Source organism: Natator depressus, chromosome 14 (genome assembly GCF_965152275.1).
Source record: "Natator depressus isolate rNatDep1 chromosome 14, rNatDep2.hap1, whole genome shotgun sequence".
Classification (NCBI taxonomy): Eukaryota; Metazoa; Chordata; order Testudines; family Cheloniidae; genus Natator; species Natator depressus.
Genome location: NC_134247.1, coordinates 1842185 through 1864346, shown reverse-complemented (window position 1 = coordinate 1864346; position 22162 = coordinate 1842185). Strand labels below are relative to the sequence as shown.

General features: G+C 50.5%; 1 protein-coding gene across 2 annotated transcripts; it reads right to left on the bottom strand.

The window, feature by feature from the left end:
* Window positions 1-1637: 1637 nt before the first annotated feature.
* Window positions 1638-7293, bottom strand: CBX2 (chromobox 2). 2 transcript variants are annotated; one of them, XM_074970890.1, is made up of 6 exons: window positions 7262-7293; window positions 6726-6804; window positions 6571-6614; window positions 5600-5665; window positions 4084-4153; window positions 1638-3529 (listed from the first exon to the last, which is right to left on the bottom strand). In XM_074970890.1, the coding sequence occupies exons 2-6, from the start codon at window positions 6795-6797 to the stop codon at window positions 2162-2164; spliced, it is 1620 nt and encodes a 539-aa protein (XP_074826991.1). In that variant the 5' UTR covers window positions 6798-6804; window positions 7262-7293; the 3' UTR covers window positions 1638-2161. The 2 variants fall into 2 exon arrangements, with proteins under 2 accessions (XP_074826991.1, XP_074826992.1); XM_074970891.1 differs by lacking the exon at window positions 7262-7293 and having other exon boundaries at window positions 6726-6884.
* Window positions 7294-22162: the final 14869 nt, after the last annotated feature.

Genomic DNA, 22162 nt, shown 5'->3' with positions numbered 1-22162 from the left:
GGAAGACGCACGTCACTGGGGCAGGGATGTAGCAGGTGAACCCACCCACTTTGAAGCGGCACCTAAACACACTGACCCGACAGCCCAGTCATTGGCCACCCTGCTGCAGAGATCTTTCAAGGGCTGCCTTTTGCAGGCATGTTCTTATAGCGCGTGAAGGTACCAGGCTGCCCCTGCCACACACCCAGGAGAGTTCCAGATCACTACAATCGCAAAGGCTGCATTCAAACAGAGTTCAGCAAGAGCCTCCTTGGGGAAGCCCAAAGGCTGTCCCTGGGGAACTGCTGCTTGAGAGGCAGTGAGGTGTGTGCTCTCCTCGCCCCAGCGACATTGGGCCCCACGTCTAGCTAGGAGGCTTTGAGCACCCTGAGTTTCCACTGAAATCAATGTGAATTGAAGGCACTTGGCAGCACCCAGCTTGAGCCCTGCGTGCACTGCGTCCACCACGCTCATAAAGCCTGCTAGCAACAGGAGCTCGGCAGGAATTCTGATCCCACAAACGCTGTGTTTTAACCGGTTCCAGAGTAACAGCCGTGTTAGTCTGTATTCGCAAAAAGAAAAGGAGGACTTGTGGCACCTTAGAGACTAACCAATTTATTTGAGCATAAGCTTGTGTGAGCTAGCTGTAGCTCACGCAAGCTTATGCTCAAATAAATTGGTTAGTCTCTAAGGTGCCACAAGTCCTCCTTTTCTTTTTGTGTTTTAACCCTCACTCATTCCTAGTGGTAGCATCAAGACAAGGCTAATGGCAAGTCAGAGCCCCAAGCTGCCCGCTATCCCATGCCTCATGGCACCTACAAACCTCAGAACTAGTAGAAAAGGTTTCTCCATTGTGCTTGAGCCTCACAGTGGGTCTCCAAGTAGCAGGTGGCTTTAGGCCCAGGGCTGCAAAACCTACACACAGTCCTGAAGGACATGTGTGCATGCAGCAAGTTAAATCCTGCCACAAGTATTTGCATGCACCATGTGAAGTGTTAAAGATACTGGGACAAAGAAAAGGCCTGGATTTGGAGAGCACTGGGCTGCCCAGCACTAAATTGTCCAGACTGGTTCCCAACCCTGACTTCTCTTCTTTCACGCACACAGAGACATTCACAGCAGCAGCTCGTACTGCTTGCAGCCCTGGCCAACCGCTGATCAGCTCCAGCTCATGCTGTGCACCTCAAACGTGCCACGTGTGGCGTGAATGCAGGCTGTGACGCCCATTCCCACCACAGCGGGTCTGGGTTTGCCAGCGACAGTAACAGGTTTAGTGTGAAGGCCCCTTGCCCCCCACCTCCCTTCTGAACAAGGGAGGATTTTGTATAAAAATGTAAACAATATTTCCATTTCATTTGCAAAACATCACAAGAGAACGAGCAGTCACTTCACGCTCATCACTGGGAGCAACCTAGCCCAGGAGGGTAGCTGGGCTTAAACTAATGTCCCCTGAAAACCCCCACATCTACAGGCAACTCCCCCCGCCCCGCAGCATGCGGAACCCTGTGGAAGTTGGCTGTCTGATTTGGATGGAGTCTGACTGTCCCAGGAGATTGTGGGCAGATTTGTGCTAATGCCTAGAAGGAAAAAAACCCTCACTTTTTCTTAAGGAAAAGCTTTAGCCTGTTACATTGCATGACCCCATAGCCCTCTCCCCAATTGTCCAGGTACTTGCACACTTGGTGTTCTGACATTTCAAGATGTACAGCAAAGAAATCCAACCACAGAGAAACCTGGCTTACCAGTCACTTGCTAACCACTTTTTAGCAGCCAGCTAGCCAGTCTTAATCCCCACCAGAGAACCACTGCATTAACCTTACTCTGGTGCCACCTGCTAGAGTGGTCAGAAAAACAGAATGGCCTTTGGTAGCTGTTAACAGGTTTCACTGCATCCTACTCCTCCCAGCCTTCAGAAGAAAATCTCGATTGGCTCCAGGAGGCCTCCAGAGATACAATGACCCACCAAGAACAATGCTGACCGGCAATGGCAGAACCCTTTGTTGGGGGAGGCCGGGGTCTTGTTCAATAGCCAATTGCTTATAGGGGCAGGGACACCTGATTTTTGCCTCCCCAAATCTCATTGCCATCTGGCATTCACTTGAAGAAAAACCCAGTGAAACAATGGGAAAGAGACATCAGAAGGGGCTATGGGAACCCATCTCCCCACCTCGCACCTCCTGGTTCAGTAATGTCTAAGATTGAAGAACCCAACACTGGTGGGAGACTCCTTGACGGTCACTGTAATCAGGTTGGCTGTCACGTCTGTGACAAAGACGTGTTCAATCAGGCTGCGGGTGGGTTTCCAGTCCTGGCTGGTCTGGATGGAGACTGACATGTTCTGGCCCATACCAGGAAACGAGGCAGAATCCCGATCCGAATCGGAGCTGGTCTCCTCTTCGCCGGTGCTCATTTCAGACAGGGCTGCCGGCTTGCGGTTCTCCGTTGTGGGGTGCCCCTCTGGCGCACATGGGACTCCACTTTTTGTCAACTCTCTTTCCCCAGCAGCTGCTCTTTGCATGGGTTTCTCGTTTTTGCAGGTGTCCACGCCTGACGGCAGCCCAGCATTTTGGGCATGCAGCCCTGTGCCCACCCTGCTGCCCTTGGCAGCGGCTGCCCCTACATTCGCAGCCTCGGCACCAGCACTTTTGGCCAGAGTCCCACAGACATGACGAGGGAGGCTGCTGCCAGCTGCTGAATTCGGCCCATTTTTGACACTCTGTAAGTTTAAAGCTTGAAGGTTCAGCTCCTGATGGGACGTCAGCTGGCTTCCTGGGGCAGGGGAATTCCCAGGTGCCTTGCTGCCATTGTGCAGGGTCTGAGCCCCAGCAGTGAAGCCGGATTTCTGATCCCCCCCAGCACCACTGCCGAGTGCCTTGGCTGTTTTGGATCCTGGCACATTCAACCCAGGCTCCCCAGGTCCTTTCTGGTTTCTCATTTTTAAGTCCAGTCCTAGGCTACTCTTGGTGGATGCCTGTGACTTGAGTGCCAGCCTCCCTGGGAGCGGAGCCTCTGCAGAGCTCTGGTTTTGGGACATCCTGTTCATGTAATGCACAATAGAACTCTGCCAGCTGATCCCGTGGTTTGGGCTCCCAGAGGAGCCCTTCAGTATATTGGGCAGGTTCTCAGCAGATAAGCCCCCTGGACCAAGCCCACTCAGTGCACTTTGGGGCTCTTTCACATTAGATTTAAGCACAGCAATACCTGAGCCCTGAGCATTGTGTTGGGGCTGCAATTTCCCCATTAGTTTAGAACCTCCCCCCGTCTCCTTTCGGGTGGTTTTCAGCACCTTGGCCACATTCATGGTCCTTCTGGCTGCCTTCTGCTCCGGAGGCAGAGGTTTCCGCCCACGCTTCTTCCTGACAGGGTCTTTTATTTCCGGCTTCGCAACCAGAATCTGAGCTTTCTTCTGCGGCACTGGGTGAGTCTCTCTGCTCCGGGGACCTCTCTTTGCCTCCAGGTCACTCTCATCCTCTTCATCAGAGGAGGAGGAAGATGAAGAGGTAGAGGATGAGGAGCTACTTGACTTGATTTTTGGAGGCACCTCTGGTTCCTTTAAAACAAAAATAAAGAGGGAGCAGGGAGAACATTAGCTTGAATTAAGATAGCTGGCAGAACTGAGTGTGGCTACGTTCTTCAGCAAGATACGAATTTGTTCCTGGTGACCCCCACGGATCACTGTATTACATGCCCCAGTCCCTGACTGTGCGCAGGCCTCTACTCTGCAAAGGGTTAAAGAGCCCCCACTGCACACAGGCCAGATCTAATATATTGCCCTCAAATTCCATGTGACTCCCACTTTTCCCTCCCCATCATTGCTGATGAGCAATTACCAAAGTGTCTGGATAAAGAGAAGCTCCCCCTATCCCTGCCCCTTATATGCAACCTCAGAGACACATTCCTGGGTACATTCTGCTCTCAGAACAGCATCTCCTGGCAGCTCTGTGCCCTTCCTTTCTCCAGTGGAAATCCAAGACGTAGGATCCATTTCAGCAACATTGAACACTCCACTTTATGACACAAGAGGTTGTAAGGGACCTTTCAGACAAAGAATGTCCCAAGAACGGCCATCACCCCACCACTCTACACATCACCACTGTTACTTACCACATGTTTCCTGGGCCTGCCTCTGGGTCGTTTGCCCCTCTTCCGATTCTGCACCTCTTTCTCATGTTCCCTGCAAACACACCAATTGAGGACAATGCTGCACCCAGGAGCCAGCCTATTTCCTCTCTTATCAGCAGAGACCTTTTGTTTGAAATGCTGCACGACTCAGTTCTAATCCAAGCAGCAACAGATACTCCCGAGCATTATACTTGTGACAAACATACAGCAACCTCTCCTGGAGAGCTCCAAGCCTACAGAGTTCACACTGGCCCAGGCTGTTTGTTGTGGGTTTGGGAAAGCACCCAGGTCATTCTGTAAGTGCAGTGGGGGGAAGGAATTCTGCTGTGGTCTCTGGGAGTCACAGAATAGCTCTCTCAGCAGAGCAATATGTAGACTATTTACCCCATGGCAACAGATGCTGCTTACTGGAATAGAAAGTCTGCTGTTGTAGACTGTGTGTGAAGTTCTTACAGCAGCCAAGCTGGCAGCACTGCAGCAGCTGCCAAGCTCTGCCCTGCCACGCTGCCAGTACGATGAAGGAAAGAGACCTCCTGGAAACAGGATCACAGCAAGGTGGTGCTGGCGAAGAGGCATCGCTGTCCTCTGCTAGATGATTCCCTATGACAATAAGAGGCCGCAAAAGGGCCCTCGGACTGTGAGGCAAGATGCCATATAGGAATGGGAATTATGGGATGGAGAATAGTGTCTCCAGAGCAAAGTGGTGGCTGACTGAACACCAGAGTCCCTTGCTCACTTTTTAACTGCTGCAACCTATTAAACAGGTCACTGAGCCACCCACAATAATACCTAGTTTTTTTAAAAACAAAGTGGATTTAGAAACCCGCCATAATTAAGGCCAATCATAAAGTTCAGTGTTTTTATATTAGTGCAACGGCAAAACATTTGCCAGCACTGTGACGAACGTAGCCAGAGGGCTCTATCTGCACCCCAGTGCACACGGACTTCTAGTTCCCTTAGCTAATCATACAATCCGATTGCAGAGCTGCACTCCCGAAACAAGTACTGAACATTATAGACAGCCCCTTTCCTCTAGCCCCGCCAGCCTGCCCAGTCACGGCCAGGGGACACGTATCACATTCCTCCGACAAGTATGTTTTCAGCGGATTTTTAAAATAAGTTTGTTTCTGTAATTCTAGAAACTGCCTCTGTCTGTGCATGCAGCCGACAGGGAAGGACAACCAATGCCCAGACCTTCAGATCAGAGGTCAAGTGCATTCAGCTCCCAGTGCTCCTTTCGAAGTTACATGTGGGTATGGGTGCTAGGGCAGACACATTGCACAGTCTATGTAAAATGCACTCTGATCTGGCCCCAAATTAACCACATTTATAACACTTGGTAGCCGTCTCTGAACCTGAACTGTTAGTTTAGATTATCACCATATTTTAGCCTAATGAGCTCTTCAGTATGCCGTTTGCAGGACTTCCAAAGACCGAATGATCGATCAGACATTGTTCATCCAACAACAACAACCAGAAGTATTTATAGTTTGCTCACTTCTTTTGGAAGGCAAGGAGCAGCCTTGGATCAAGAATATTCTCTTCAGGTTCCCAGCTGTTGTGTCTGGAAGAGAAGAGTAAACACACCATAGAGACCAGCAGCATGAAAGCATTTTTTTAAAGTTTGGATTAATAGATGGAATATCAGCGGCCCAAAAGCAGCTCACACCACAGCCCGTCTGATCGCTCTGAAGCTGAGAAGAGCGCGCAGGCTCCAACCAAAGCTACATCTCTGACTAACCCCAAAGCAATAATCCCGCAGGGGAAGTCGGGGTTCCGCTGCAAACGCTGCAGAAATGGCAACGCTACGTAGGATGCAAACCCCATTCTCGTGAGAGTGCTCTGAAGAAGATGCTCTGGAAACAGAAGTGACTCTGGAAAGGGGGTGCTGGATTTGGGGGGGGAAATAGCCTCCCCTCCCTTGCCCTGGGGTCAGAAAACTGCGACGGTCTAGAAAACGCGAAGTGTATTGACTGACAGGGGGCAAACCCTGGACGAGCCGAAGGATTAAGGACAACAATGTGTGCGCTGCGGGGGGGGCTGAAAGGCGAAGCGGAGCGAAAACCCGGAGAGGAGCCTGGGCTCCCAGGAGCAGCTGGCGGGAGGAGTAAACAGAAAGGGTCCCCGCCAGGCTGCCAGATCCCTCCCGTTCGGGGCACGGCGCAGCCCCACAGGCATCAATGGGAAGCTCAGGTTTCATTCAGCGGGCGAAGCATGGACACCCAGGCAGCTCCCCCGGCCCGGACCCACCGGCGCGGGGGCCGCTCGGAGCCGCCTGCGCCAGCCCGGGGGCCGGGGCCGCAGCATCCAGCGTGCGCCGGGGCCGGGGGGCGGACACTGCGTGGTAAACAAAAGGGACCCGGGGCCGGGACGCGGCGCCTCCCGAACAAAAGCAGCGAGGAAGGGGCCGGAGCAAGTTGCCGCCCCGCGTCCCCCCAGCCGCCCCGCACCGCACCGCCCCGCACTCACTTGGAGGACCAGCCTCGCCACTTCACCAGATACTCCAGCTTGCCCTGCGGGGGGAGAGAGAAGCGGTTAGCGCCGGGCCTGGCGGGGAGGATGCCCGGGAGCCGGGGGGAGCAGGGGCCGGGGATGCCCGGGGATGCCCGGGGCCGGGCGCCCACCTTGCGGAGCCGCTTGCTCAGGATGCACTCGGCGGCGAAGACCTGCTCGCCCACGCTGCTCAGCTCCTCCATGGCGCCGGCCGGCTCCGCTCCCCGCCCCGCCGCCCCGAGCCAGCCAGCCGCGCACAAGGGGACTCGCCGGACGGAGCCCTGAGGCGCGCCCCCGACGCCGCGTGCACCCGCATCCCCCCCGGCGCGCTCCCGCGGCGGGGCACACAATGCAGCGCGCGCGCCCGGCTCCTCCCCCACCCCGAGCTCAGAGGCTCCCCAAATTCCCAGGGAGCCAATGGGGAGGGGAGGGGAGGGCGGAGACTGGCAGCTGGGGAAGGGGATGGGGTCAGGCTGCTGCAGAAAGGAGAGTGATTGTCTCGGCGCGACCCCTCCCCTTCCTGCCCCGCGGAGGGGATTCGCTCCCCCTGCCCCTCGTGTGGAACCGGGGGGAGGGGCCTTTGGCCCGGGCAATAATCCCAGGCATAAGAATCGAGCCGCCCGTCGGTTGCCCCAGGGCCCAAGGGGCCCCCAAGACCCTCATGCCGCGCCCGCCAGACCCCGCGTTCCTGCCGCGCAGAGGCTGCAACGCCGAATGTGCAGGGGCCGGCCGGGAGATGCACAAACGTGAAGCTCCAACTCCGAGAGCACCTAGAGCTGGGATCCTCGCACACAGCGTCAGCCGGGGGCTCCCAGCGAGTGCTCTGTGGCTGGTGGCTGCTCTGATCATTTTTCCTAAAATACGTAATTAACTTTAGGGAAAACAAATAAGTATGCACAGGCACATGTCCAAATCCTTGTAATTTATCTGCCTAGTTTTTTTGTTTCTTTTTTGCTGCAGACTCAATAATAACAATAACGTACAGTGGTCTCTGTTCTTTACTGGACCTAAGCAGAATAGAAACACAGATAAGGGGCTTTGAGCATTCTTGTCGTTTTTCTTGTTGTTTCTTTTGCTTTTTGTTTGCTTTTTAAAAAAGACATGCTAGCTACAGTGTGTGCTGTGAAGAGTGATATTAACAAACATACAAATCTTTCTTTCGCAGCAGACTTACTGAGCCCTGGACGGTGAGGTGGTAATGGGAACCAGGGGTAGTGGGGCAGCAGGGGGCCAGGGGTGAAGGAGGGTGAGCTCAGGGCCAGAGTCTGGCACCACATAGCCAGGGGACAGGGCCTGGGGATGAAGCCCTAATCCCCTCGGCTAGAGCCTGCCACCCGCCATCCCAGGGCTGAAGCCCAACCCCACCACCCCCGGGAAGGTGGGAAACTCACTGGCTGCCTCCTCCAGCTTGTGTGTCTCCAGAGGAGGGCAGGGTCCAACACTGGTTGTGGCCCATGGGGAGGGGCTGCTGCTTTGCCCCCCATCACCGCCCAGGAGGTTGTGTCCGCAAGAAAAGCCCCTGGTGGCTGCATATGGCTGCAGTGGACACATTTGAGAGAAGCTGGTATAAACTGAGTTATACCCTCAGCCGAGCTGATTGGAAAATGCAAAAGAAATCAATTCCGCAAACATTTTTGACATTTTAAAGTAGTGTTTGTTTTGCAGGGTTTGAAATGGGCCTAGTCTTCATCTCTCTCTATTTTTTGCAATATCTTTAATTGAAATTGTTTTCAAAATGGCTATCAAAACTTTTCATTTATGAAACCAAATTTTGATAATCATTTTGATTAAAAAAAAATTAAAAACGATGAAAAACCCAAAACACTAGATAATATTGGGTTACTTTTTGATAAAAAGACCTTTAGTTCAAAAATGTTTGTCTAGCTCTAACCATAAGCAATGGTTTATTAAAAAATTAAAATATTATATAACAAACAAGGAAAGGGGAAATTAATTGATAATAATGAATATAAATCAGGAATTATGAAAAAATGATAAGAGAAGCAAAGGTACATAAGGAGAAATCTATGGCCAGTAGAGTTAAGAACAAGGAGTTTTAAAAAATATTTTAGGAACAAAAAGCATTCTGACAATGGTACTGAGCCACTACTGGATGGACACAGTAGAATTTTAATAATAATGTAGAAAAGGCAGAAGTGTTCAATAACTATTTCTGTTCTGTACCTGGGGAAAAACAGATGATATAGTTTCATTATATAGTGATGATAACTTTCTTTCCATTCCACAAGAATCCCAGGAGAATATTAAACAGCAGCTACTTAAGTCAGACATTTTAAAATCAGCAGGTCCAGTTAACTTGCATTCCAAAAATTTTAAAAGAACTGGCCGAGGAGCTCGCTGGACCATTAATGTTGATTTTTCGATAAGTCTTGGGGCACTGGGGAAGTTCCAGAAGACTGGAAGAAAGCTAATGCTGTGCCAATGCTTAAAAAGGGTAAACGGGATGACTTGGGTAATTATAGGCCTGTCAACCTGACTCTCATCCTGAGAAAGCTAATGGAGCAGCTGAAAATGGGACTTAATTCATAAAGAACTAAAGGAGAATAATTTAATTAATGCAAATCAACATGGATTTATGAAATATAGAGCCTGTCAAACTAACTTGATATCTTTTTTTAAGGAGATTACATGTTTGGTTGATAGAGGTAATAGTGTTGTTGTAACTTCTGTAAAGTGTTTGATTTGGTACCCTGTGACATTTTGATTAAAAAACTAGAACAATAAATGGGTTCAAAACTGACTCTCTGATAGGTCTCAAAATGTAATTTTAAATGAGGACTCATCAATGAGCAGGCATGTTTCTAGTGGGGTCCCACAGAGTCTGGTTCTTAGCTGTACTCTTATTAACATTTTTATCAGTGACCTGGAAGAAAAGTCTCTAAGGTGCCACAAGTACTCCTTTTCTTTTTGCAAATACAGACTAACACGGCTGTTACTCTGAAATATAATAATTGACAAAGTTTGCAGATGACACAAAACTGGGGGAGTGGTAAATAATGAAAAGAATAGGTCACTGTGTTAGAGCAATCTGGATCACCTGTTAAACTGGGTGCGAGCTAACAATAAGCATTTTAATACATCTAAATATAAATATGTACATCTAGGAACAAAGAACATCAGCCATACTTACATGATGAAGGATGCTATCCTGGGAAGCCGTGACTCTGAAAAGATTTGCGAGTCATGGTGGAAAATCAGCTGACCATGAGCTACCAGTGTGATGCTGTGGCCAAGAAAGCTAATTCAATCCTGGGATGTATAAACAAGGGACTCTCTAGTAGGAGTAGAGAGGTTATTTTACCTCTATGTTTGGCACTGGTGTGACCATTGCTGGAATACAGTGTCCAGATTTGGTGCCCACAATTCAAGAAGGATGTTAATAAATTGGAGGAGTCAGAGATGAGCTACAAGAATGACTAAATGATTAGAAAACTCTTCTTCAGGTCAGCTCTGTGTAAGGTTGAAAACTTGTCTCTCTCACCAACAGAAGTTGGTCCAATAAAAGATATTACCTTACCCAGGTTGTCGCTCTATTGTCTGGGACCAACACGGCTACAACACTGCATTTAATAGATTATGGATGAGATTCTTATCTCAGTTACACCAGTGCAGATGAAAAAAACAATGAGGAGTCCTTGTGGCATCTTAGAGACTAACAAATTTAGCTCACGAAAGCTTATGCCCAAATAAATTTGTTAGTCTCTAAGGTGCCACAAGGACTCCTCCTTGTTTTTGCTGATACAGACTAACACTGCTACCCGTCTGAAACCTGTCACAGTCAGATGGAGTTATTCTGGATTTACAACAGTGTAGATGAGATCAGACTGACCATATGTGTACTGTTTTCTCCCAAACACAGAACATGCCATATCCATAAGGCTATTTTACGTTTAGGGCATTTTTTGGAGCACAGAGCAGTTAGCTCTGAGACTAGAATCTAACATGATCAGGATCAGAATTCTTGGAGAATCCCTGAAAGCAGGAAGAGGAAAACAATCATCTTTATTTATGTGCTGTGGTTTGTGGGCATATTCTGAAGCTCTCTGTTCATATAACAATAATGTGTAATTCTCCTGCTTTGAATGTTATCACATTTTTTTGGTATTTGGTTTTTACAAATTATTTAATTTGTTAAGGTTAAGACAGCTCAAAAGAGCAACCAGAAGCATGTTGGTATCCAACATATGATGCATGAACAGAGAGGGGTCCAAAATCTAACAGAATGCATTTCTTTTTTTGTTACTTTAGTAAAGTAGTAAAGTAAGATGCATGGGCGATACATCTTAGTATTTACCAATATGCAGAGGGAAAGAGCTCATACCCCTGCATGCCTGGGCTATGTGCTGGCACTATGTAGTCTTCACACTGGAATATTATACATCCGCTCCAGTGACAAGCCAATCTGAATACTCAAGAGTGAGGAATGCATAGAAGTATAACAGGCTCCACCTGGGTGGCAGGCAATATGAAAAATCCAGTCCTGGGACTACACACATACTCTTAGCCTTACAAGGACTCTTTCCCTCTAATCTCAGTTATCTGTCTCTGTATTTGTACTGCACTCACCAGTGGAGTTTCTGAGCACTTCACAAGTATGTTAACGTAGAAATAACAATCTTTTCTTTTGTCCTTCCCCTGTCGGAGAAAAGGCATGTTTGCATGCAGGTGTTCTGTTTGCTTATGTTTGTGAGTGTGTTTATTGAGACAAAGCTAACTCAAAGAGATGAGTTTTGCATTTAGTTCTGAACATGAGTGGAAGATCTGAGGATTATCTTATCTCTTTCTGGGAGCGAAGGAGAGCACCCTGGGCTTGGGGGCTGACATCCAGATACCGTGACCTTTTTGTTCACTATCTCAGCTTTATCCCTCATGTCCAGAACGATGCCATCACTACAGGAATAACATACATCTCTATAATGCCTTTCACTCCAAAGTGCTTTACAGATTTATCTGGCACTCTGCTCAGTCTCTGCATCGGGATTATTTTACCCATCTCTGGAGCGAAGTGCTGGCTCCTGGGCTGCTCTGTGTTCTTTCCTGAACTGAAGAGTTCTTCTGTGGCTTGAGAAGGGTTGGGACCAGATTCCCTACGTCCAAAACTCCCTGCAGCCAGGCTGACATCTGTATATTATAGTTCTAGTTATTTTAGGGACTTGAGAAATCTCTTCTATGTTAATTTGCACAGTGATTACGCTGCACTCCATTGTGTCCACCCGTGCATCCCAGTAACACTGCTGGTCAGTTTGCCCAGCCTGGAAGCCAAAATGGTGATGGCTGAAGGCAGTGGCTATTTTAACAATCTACTGTCTATACAAGAGATTGCATGGAGGCCAGAGGGTTGTGGAGAGAACAGGGGGCCCTTCCCTGTGCTTCCAGCTGGAGGCCATAAAGAATTGCAGTGTTGATAACTCTCATGAGTTTATCATAAGGTTTGTGATATTTGGTGTTTTCTCTTAAAGCTCCAGCTCCTGGAGTCCTATGATTAGAAAAGAATCTCAGCTTCCAGAAAAAACAACAAGAAGTTTCTAGCCCTCATGACTGCAAAGCCTGAAAAGATGACCCATGCCCCGAAAGGCTCATCAAAAGAATCCAGCATTTATTATTATATTTTAAAATCTCAGCTTTGGGAGCGGGGCTGACGCTCAGTTTCGGAATGCTTGAGGCAGTATAATTTGCATGCTGGCAATATAAGTCTCTGCCCTTTCTGGACACTTGGAGTTTCCATTCAGCATTGTAATGGTTTCCCCTTGGAAATTAGCCACTTGAGGTTCAAAACAAGTTTTTTTAACATGAGAAAAGTCAGAAATTGTCTGAGAGAACCCTTCCCCACATCCTTCCCGCTGGGCTGTTACCTCCAGCTCCCTCAGGTATCTGGTGAAAATACATGGAGGACGGAATCAAATATAGTCATAATGCATGTGGATGTTTTTCCAGCTGAACAGAGGAACCACAGCAGAGAATTAAGGTCCATGCACAGTTGAATGTTGGCCTTCCTGTCGAGACAGTCAAAGGGTCCAGCTGCAGTGGTAGTGGTGGGTTTTGTGCTGCAGGAATGGGACAGAGATCACCAAACTCATGTCACACAGGCCACCAATACTAATGCCTTTCCATCTCCTCTGCCCTGGACAGGCCCAGAAATGGAGACCTACAGGAGAAAGGCTCAGCACCTTGCTGCCAAACTCTGGAACTCCCCAGCAGGCCTTGGGACATGGCTTGTGGCTGTGGTTTCCCTAGGAGTTCAATGCTGTTTTATACATTTGTGAGAAACTTTGAAAAATGTTGTTAATGACTGGCCTGTCACATTCCCCAGCTCCAGCAGAGCAAAGTGACAGTAAAGCCAATAAACTCAGCAGTCACTGAGAGAACTTTTGGCATTTTAAAAATGAGATTCAGACTCCTTGACTAATCCAGTGGAACATAATTTTATAGCCCTTCCCAAGTATGTCAGCAATCCCTGGAATGTTGTGTATCATGCTCCATGGCCGTAACGCAGGCCAATTATCTTATGACTGGGCCAACGTGCATTTAGTGTCAGATGAAATCAATGTCTCTGAAGATCAGAACCTTCCTTGTGGAATTAATGACACTTCTCCTGGAGAGAGAGGAATACAGAGTAGACTTAACAAGCAAGGCCTGTTTAAACTAATTAAATAGTCTGAGTGGCAGCTTTGTTGGGAAGATATGTTTTACACAGAACAACTTTACCCTGAGTGGAATGGCACCTGGAACATTGACAGGTTTCGGGGGGCAGCCGTGTTAGTCTGTATCAGCAAAAACAACGAGGAGTCCTTGTGGCATCTTAGAAACTAGCAAATTTAGTTGGGTATAAGCTTTCATGGGCTAGAACCCACTTCATCGGATTGGAACATTGTGAAGCAGTAAAACAATGTGGGATTTTGCTCTACTTCATCCTATCTCCAGCCTCAGTGTTGGATCCTATTGTAGTGCCCACAAATTAAAGCTGCAATTAAAGTTTCAGCACTAAATGTTTAATAAGTTAATTTCATTTGTTACTTTATTTCTCAGCACCAGTACAGGTGGGAGACTCTCCTCTCCTTGCACCCTGCTACTTCATCAGGGTGACAAAATATTTTGTAGCTGAAGAGTGGAGGGAAGAAACTCAAATTTACTTGTTTGTAACATCACCAGCTTTTGGAAAGGGGGAAAGCCTGTGGGAACAGACAGCTGTAAGATGGGGGAAAGGGTCCTGCACACTGACAACCGCTGGGATTGAGGTAAGGTCATAAATGCTCTAGGATGGGGGAGAAGGAAATCTTACAGCACATACATGATTTTATGATGATGTACTATCTGTTCCTGACAGCCCCCCTCCCCAAATATGCTTGGCCCTATACAGAAACAAGAGAAGGCTCTGTTCCTGCCTAGAGAGCTTACACTTTGGAAAAACCCAGCATGCAGACAGACATGATAGAGGGGAAAGTGGTACAACAAAGAAGTCAGGTTGGCAAGTGTGACAGGTTGTTGGCCCCACACAAGAATAGAAAGGGTTAACCTCAGCAGGGAGCAGAGGAGGTGAGTCCTGGGAGAGGCTGTGTGAGGCACAGCCTATCAGAGAGAGGCTGCAAGGAGCAGCCAATCAGGGCCCAGCAGGCTCCCATAAAAGGAGCTGCAGAGCAGAGTAGAAGTCAGTTTCTGTGGGAGCTGAAGGAGTTAGGACTGTGTCTCTAGCAGGCTGAGGGTCCTGTGGCACTGTGGACAGAGAAGTTGCTGGCAGGGATTGGGGGAGTGAGAGGGAGCTCCTGGCTGCTAGGACTGACAGGCTGAGGCCCTGAGGAAAGGGTGAAGAAGGTGCTGGGGCCCATGGGGAAGTGGCCTAGGGAAATGCAATGAGCTGTTGGATGGGCCTGTCTCCCCCTCCCCCTCCCCCTCCCCCTCCCTTCAACTCGTCACTGGGGAAGTGGCTGGACAGTTGGATTGCAGTATTGTCCCCTGGAAGGGGGGAGCACAGATGGTGATGCAGCCGGATGGTTGTGTCCTGAAGAGGATGCTGTGGTCCTTGGAGTGACATGGGTCTGAGAGCAGATGACAATGTGTGAGGCAATATCAGGAGAGGACATACCAAACTGTGGAGCTAATTCCCAAGATGGCCAGCAGGAGAGACCCCCATGATGAGCCATGCCCTACGGCAAGAGGCAACTGGCTATGCCCCAATAATAGTGTTTTAATAACACAATGTTTTTTACTTTTATTTTTTATAGAGACAATATCTCCATTATCAACCACCTCATTCCTTGTATGCGTCATTGTAGAAGTGGGATTTCAGGAGGGAATTGAAGGAGGAGAGGGCAATTTAGTGGGAAAGTTGTGTTGGCACAATGGAAACATGGGTCTCTGGGAGAAAATATTGGAGGGTCTGTGTAGTGTATAGGACTCGATCACTTTTCCTTTAAAGCAGGGGCAGGCAAACTTTTTGGCCTGAGGGCCACATCGGGTTTTGGAAATTGTATGGAGGGCCAGTTAGGGGAGGCTGTGGCAGGCTGTGCCTCTGCCCCCCCGACAGCCCCCCCAGGACCCCTGCCCCATACACCCTCCCGTCCCCTGACTGCCCCCTGTCACCCCATCCAACCCCTCCTCTCATTCCTGACTGCCCTACCAGGACCCCTGCCCCCATTCAAGTCCCCTGTTCCCTGCCCTCTGAACACCCTGACCCCTATCCACACCCCCTGACCACCACCCCAAACTCCCCTGCCCTCTATCCAGCTCCCCTGCCCCCTTACCGCGCTGCCCGGAGCACCGGTGGCTGGCGGCCCTACAGCCAAGCCACCCAGCTGGAGCCAGCCGTCCCCCATGCCGCACAGGGCATTGCGCCCGCTGTGCAGTGAGCTGAGGCTGTGGGGGAGGGGGAACAGCAGGGGAGGGGCCGGGGCGAGCCTCCCGGGCCGGGAGCTCAGGGGCTGGGCAGGAGGGTCCCAGGGGCCGGATGTGGCCCACGGGCCATTATTTGCCCACCTCTGCTTTAAAGAGTGTGTTAGCCCTTCAGTGGGCCCTTCCCACCTTTCCGTCTCTTACTGAAGAACGTAACAGAGCAGCAATGTCCATACATAGTTAGGCCTTGTGTGTTTGTATACAACTAGTAAACATGGTTATTTGAACCCCCAAGGGTGTCTGGGGGACTTCCTTCTATTTGTAATCTTATGGAAAGAACAGGGAATCCACAGGATGCATCTTTTAACTCCTCCCTCGATTCTGTTCCTAAATTCAAGTGTGGACTTCAGTTTATGGCATCTGCCCTCCCCCTGGTTTTCACATTGAGATCTACTCTCAGTGGTGCTGGAAGTTGGGGGGCTGGGGGTACTGCCACACCCCTGGATTGAAGTAGTAATAACACCAAATACACGGTTTCCATCATCCGCACCCCCCATTATAAAAACTGTTCCAGCCCCCCCGTCTCGTCTCCTCTGATCACTGTTGTTACTATTACGATAGTGGCTAGGGATCAGCCAAGAACAGGGCCCCATTGTGCTAGAGTACTGGCCGGTCCCTGCCCCAAACACCTGTCCAGCTACACGGACTGGACCGCTGCAGCATGTGGGGACAGGGTAGAGCACGCACTATACTAGTGCCAGGATCTCCCCCCCTCCTTTTCACCGCAAACATTTAGTTCCCATGGGAGTTAATGGGTGGGTGTGGAGTGGCACAGAAAGGACACACTTCAGCACGGCAAATGTGTGCAAGGAACTTGTTGCTATTGCCATGGATCCTGGTCTCCTCTTCTGCCCAGACGTTTGTTTTCAATAACACAGTGAGGGGCAAACTGGCATTTGGAATGAACGCCCACTCACACGATGAAGATGCTTTGGCCTGGCATGGAAGGGGGGAGCATTGACAGCTGCCTCCATGGTGGGGAGTCCATTCTATCCTTTCTGTATGTCGACTGGGTCAGGATTTTTGAGTAATCATCAGGTTAAAAACAATGGGATCCTAAGAGACGCGGAGCACCCGCTATACCCTCCACTTCAAAGGGAGCTGCAAGTGCTCAGCTGCTCTCAGGATCAATCCCTGTGCTCGTTCTGCATGAGGTGAGATGCCATGGCAGCCATGTTTGTTGTGGGCATAAGGTGACTACTCTTTTCAAGGAACCAGCCAATCAGAATGCAGGGATTTGCATACTGCATTGTCCCTGAAACCCACACTGCAGCTGTGATTGTGAAAGTTTAGTTTCCATGGCTCCAATGGCTCCAATGTCCCCAGGCTGGTCACTCTAGCAGGCAGCTATTCTGTGCACGGCAGAAGTTTCCCTGCAATATGGATATTTTTGTTATTACATTTCCGTCTTGGAGTGGTTTGGACTCCTGGGCAGCAAACATCTTCTCAGCGCAAGAGAGAAAGAAAGCAAATGGAGTGGAAATGCATAGCAAACTGGGATGCAATACCCAAGAGGTCTCTCCCTGCTGTGTGACTCTCCCCCCCATCACCCCCCGCGCCGCCCCCACTATGAAGAGGGAAGGGCAAATGGGGAACAAATTACTCTGTGATAGGAAGGCTGGTGGAAAAACAAGACTCTCCAAAATTCCCAGTTGAATCAGGAATCTTAGCTGAGCCCACTGGGCTGCTGACACAGCCAGGCCTGCTGAGGACTCTGCACATTAGCCCAATGGAGTTTCACGCTCTCCAGCATGTCCAGTCAGGTTTTTGTGCTTGTCTGTTAAATGCTTTAGCTGAAGTGTCACTTAACAAAACCATAAACTACGTGAGATCCAGAGTGGAATGAGGGGCCAGGCGAGTTGCCACAGCCCAGGCTGACTGCAGCTCTGAAGAAAGCCGCATTTCTCAAACATGGCCACCAGAGGCTTTTCTTGCAGCCACAGCCTCCTGGGTAGTGATTGGAGAGGAGGAGCAGTGGACCCTCTCCCGGGGCTGCCAGAAGGGGTTGGGTCCTGTCCCCCTCTGGACCCAGAAACGCCAAAGGAGCAAGCAGTCGGTGTGAGTTCCCCACTTCCCTGAGGGTGGTGGGGATCAGGCTTCTGCCCTGGGGTGGCGGGCAGAAGGCTCCAGCCGTGGGGCTTCATGCTCCAGCTGTGCGGTGGCAGGTTCTGTCCCGAAGCCCTGGGCTCACAACTGCCCCCATTGCCCCTGGCTGCTGCTGCTGCCTCGTCTGGCCCCCCATCCATTGCCCCTGGCCCCCACTGCCTCATCTACCTCCCCATCCAGGGCTTAATTTGTCCCCCAGCTTGCTGGGGCTGAGTAAATCTGCTGTGAAAAGTGATACTTGTCTGTTTGTTAATATCACTTTTCACTGCCTCCCTGCTAGCTAGCAAGTCTGATTCTGGTGATCATTTTTCACAAACATAAATATCGCTTTTCACAGCAGCAGACTTACTAGCTAGCAAGTCTAAAAAAAAAAAAAACCCAAAAAAGCAAAAGAAACAACACAAGACAAGAACATGCAAAGGACCTCGTTTTTTGTTTCTAGTCTGTTTAGGTCCAGTAAAGAATAGAGACAGCTGTATGTTGTTGAGTTTGCCAAAAGAATAAAATAAATGATGATGATTTGGACATGTGCGTGTGCATATTTATTTGTTTTTCCTAAAGTTAATTAAGTATCTTAGGAAAAATTGTCAGAGCGGCCACCAGCAAGAGTTGGTGGCCACTCTCTGAGGCCATGAAAAGAATAGTTGAGAACTCCCCTCTGGTGTAAAGTGTCACAATGCCATTGACATCAGCGGACTCTCGAAGCTATGTGAACCAGCTGTGTCTGCCCATGTCTTCATCTCTGCTCTGTGAAATACGCCAGGTTCGCAGTGCACTGCTTCTCAAGCATCTCAGCCCCGGGATGTCCTTAGGAGGGCTGCACGCAAGCTCTGAAGTTCAGCTTGGATGTGAATATGTCCAGGGCATTGTGGGTTTGTGGCATGTGTTGGTGCAGCCAAAGCCAGGCAGTCTGAATCTGGGTCTCCGTCCACACAGCCTCAAAGGTCAGGAGTAGCAGGATTTCAGATCCTGTCTGGTTTACCTCCGTTTAAAGCTGCAGCATTTCATTTGTTACTGACTAGCACTGGGAGCACAGGGAACGCCTTCCAATGTAAATCCGTCCTTTCAATCTCAAACCCGAGAGCAGCTTATTACCGACAACCCAGCATTATCACCAGAGGGGTAAGAACCCAAGGTAACTCCGAGTTCCACAGCAACCAAACCTACAAGTTTTAACATTCAGGGAAAAGTTCCTGGATGTGGTTTTATTATAAGTTTCTCCCCTGCCTTCTGAGCCTGCAGCGGCTTCCTGCAGGGTTTGAAACCTTGTCCCAGTTGTTGACATCAGCACAGCTTGGGAGCCATCGCCTGTCTGCAAACAGTATTGCAGCACATTTGAAGGGCTGCAGTGCAACCCACACCAGCGAGTCTCTGAGCATGGAACCCCATGCAGCAGAAATCCTTGGCACCCCACATGGGTTTCCCCAGTTGGGCCTTGTTTGGCCCTGCTTATAGCAACCCCCCACACCTTCCCCAAGCTGCTGCAGCTTAATGCATTTCTTTTCCCCTCCAATCCCTGTATTCTTATTTATTACCCCTTTATCTATTATCAAGTTGCATCCGATGAAGTGGGCTGTAGCCCACGAAAGCTTATGCTCAGATTTGTTAGTCTCTAAGGTGCCACAAGCACTCCTTGTTCTTTATTCTTCCAGTCTCTTTCCAGAGGGATCTGTTCTGCTGGAAGGTATTAATGGCAGCCATCAATCACAGACCTGGTAACAAATTGATGGGTGCACTAACCAACTTCATTCAGGCTAAATGAGGAGCAGTTAGATGTCCCTTTGTTTAGTGATAGTTAAACAATACAAGCCATTGCCCACAGCATGGACCAGCATAGCAAGGCCTGGATAGACACTTAGCCATGTAACCCGAGGGGTTTTCCTGGAGACTCATTGCAAATGCAAGTGATGGGGCATTTATTTTCTAGCATGCAGAAATGTATGGTTTCTGTGGGAAACCAGAAGGCGGGGAGAAAGCAAGTTGAGGAGGAGAGAAGCAGGGTGAGGGTGGCCCTGGGAGGGAGCCAACAGAGAAACATGTCATGTCTAGGCTCTGGGTTCCACTCACTCTTCAACCATAAGGGTCTCTGCCTTCAAGGTCTGTCTGGTACACTTGAGGGTTCCCTTGCAAAGTCCCTATCACCTTGTCTAAGTTTCCAATCCCACTTGGAATGGGCAAAAAGGAAACTTGTTTGAAAAGGATTTAGAAAATCAGGAAGTTGGTCACTATGAGAAGCTGCCCATATGAGCAGGGCCCTTCCATTTTCATGGCCGTGAAAAACATGTCACAGACCCCGGAATAAGCCTTGTCCTGTGAAATCTGATCTCCCCAAAATCAGCCGGGCTGGGAGGGACAGGACTTGTCCTTCCCCTGCATGGCTGTTATGGGGAGAGATCAGACCCACCTCCATAGGCAGCGCAGAAGAGAGGGTGGTACACCCACACTTTTGTGCTGCAGCAGCCCCAGAACTGGGCTCTGGACTGCTGCCCCTCCCCCACAACCACCTTGCAGCTCCTGCCTGGGTCCTAGTTCCGGGGCTTCCTGCTGGGGCTTGGGGTGCTTGAGCTCTGGAGCTTCTGCTCCCTCTCCCCATGGCTCCTGCTTGGGGGGGCTGCTCCCCTCCTGTGGTTCCTGCTGGGACTGGGGGCCACCTAGGGTCCAGCCAAGGCTTGGGGCTTCCACCTCCTGCAGCTCCTGCCTGGGCTCAGGGACCTGGTCTGGGGGCTGCCACCTCTCCACAGCTCCAGGTCCTGCAGCTGCCTCCTGCCCGGCTCTGGGCTCCCCCCCGGCTCCTGCCAGGGCTCGGGATGCCTGAGCTCCAGGGCTGCAACCGCCAGCCCCTCTTGGCTTCTGCCTGGGCTCCGGGTGCTCAAGCTTGGGGATGCTGCCTCCCCATATGGCTCATTCCAGGGCTGGGAGTGCCTGGGCTCCAGCTTGAACTCAGGGCCTCCACTCCCTGTGGCTCCTGCTCATGCTCAGGGACCTGCCACCCACCGCACCTCTAGCCCTCGTAGCTCCTGCCCGTCTCAGGGGGCACCTGTTGTCCCTGATGGCTCCTGCTTGGGCTCTGGGCCATCCAGGCTCGGGGCTTCTGTGCCCCCTCCCGCCACCCCCCATCCCAGCTCCTGCCAGGGCTCAGGGCTTCCACACTGTGGCTCCTGCTATGGCTGGGGCACCCATAGGCCCATGTGTTAATCCACCACTGGCCCTGACTTGCAGCTAGGAGCCCCTGGCTGGGGCGCTCCCGGCAGCACTGGGGAGATCAGACGTACCTCCAGGAGCTTCCTCCAGCTGCAGGAAACTCTGCTGGGCTCTGAAGGCAGCACAGAAGTGAGTATGGCAAATCCTGCAACCCCCCTACAACAGCTTTGGGACACCCCTCCCCGCACAATCCCCTTTTGGATCAGGACCCCCATGGTAACAACACTTGACATTTCAGATGTAAATGTGAAATTGAGGAACATTAAGATCCTGTGGCCGTGAAACTGACGCAAGTGAAGGGAGAACTTGGTAGGGCCCAGCCCTACAGACAAGATGGGAAGCTTGGCATGCACACCCATGTGGCCACGGCACATACTAACATTCCCTACTCTGTGCTCCCCTCATTCCTTGTCTCTCTCCCACTCCAGACAGCTAAATTAGCCATATACACCACCGCGACCAGCTAGCATGGACTACATTACACACACACACCCCCACACCCCCCCCAAGTGCCACGCAACACTTCCACTCTGGAATCCCAGCAGACCAAGGCTCAGGACTCCTGGATTATATTCCTAGCTTTGCCACTGACTAACTGTGTGTGTGACCATGAGTCCGTCAAATCGCTTTTCCATGCCTCAGTTTCCCTATATATGTCAAATGGTGCTGATAATACTGTCCTGTGCAAAGCGGGAGAGTGACGTTACTGTAGAAGCTGCTAAACTGTATGATCGCTATCTGGTTTTAGTATTTGTCGTAATCTTGCTCCCCCAGCAGGAACCTCCGCGGCATTTGCATAACGGGCTATTTCCATTCCGCAGTGCAAGCCCGCCCCCCGGCACACTTTCTTCCTGTTGTGTGCGTCGCTGGCTTCACCCTGTTCGTGGGGGAAACCAACAGAGTGAAAGCAGCTCCGCCAGTCGCTATGGCAACAGATGTTCATCAAGCCCCTGAACTGAGGCACAGGGCTAGGGAGAGGCAGTTTAGCGTCTGGGCTGGGGCTTGGTGCAGCTGCTATGCAGCCAGCCATGCCACAGCTGGAGGTGCAGGGAAAGGGTGCGAGGTTTTCAAAATGCAGCAGAGATGTCCGGCTCCCTGGCTCCCCAGCCCGGCGACCCTGGTGATGACGCAAGGAAGTGCGGTTTCCCATAGGGGCTGTTCGTACTGAAGGTACCTCAACTGCGTGACACTAAGAAGTTTGTGACGGCTGCTGCTGGCAGGAGTGACGGAGCACGAGCGCCAGCCGGCATGTGTCCAGCATGGCCCTGGGCACTGGAACCTCTCTTGTTAAGAGCAGGGAAGTCTGCCAGTTCTCTGGGCTATCCCTGTTTCTCTCAGGCCATTGGTTCCTGCC

Bases quoted from the DNA above. Each gene is read 5' to 3' on its own strand.
- CBX2 (XM_074970890.1), bottom strand. From the start codon at position 6,797: ATGGAGGAGCTGAGCAGCGTGGGCGAGCAGGTCTTCGCCGCCGAGTGC. The intron at 6,615-6,725 runs GTGGGCGCCCGG...CTCCCCCCGCAG, and splicing joins TGAGCAAGCGGCTCCGCAAG to GGCAAGCTGGAGTATCTGGT. The intron at 5,666-6,570 runs GTGAGTGCGGGG...CTTCTCTTCCAG, and splicing joins TGGCGAGGCTGGTCCTCCAA to ACACAACAGCTGGGAACCTG.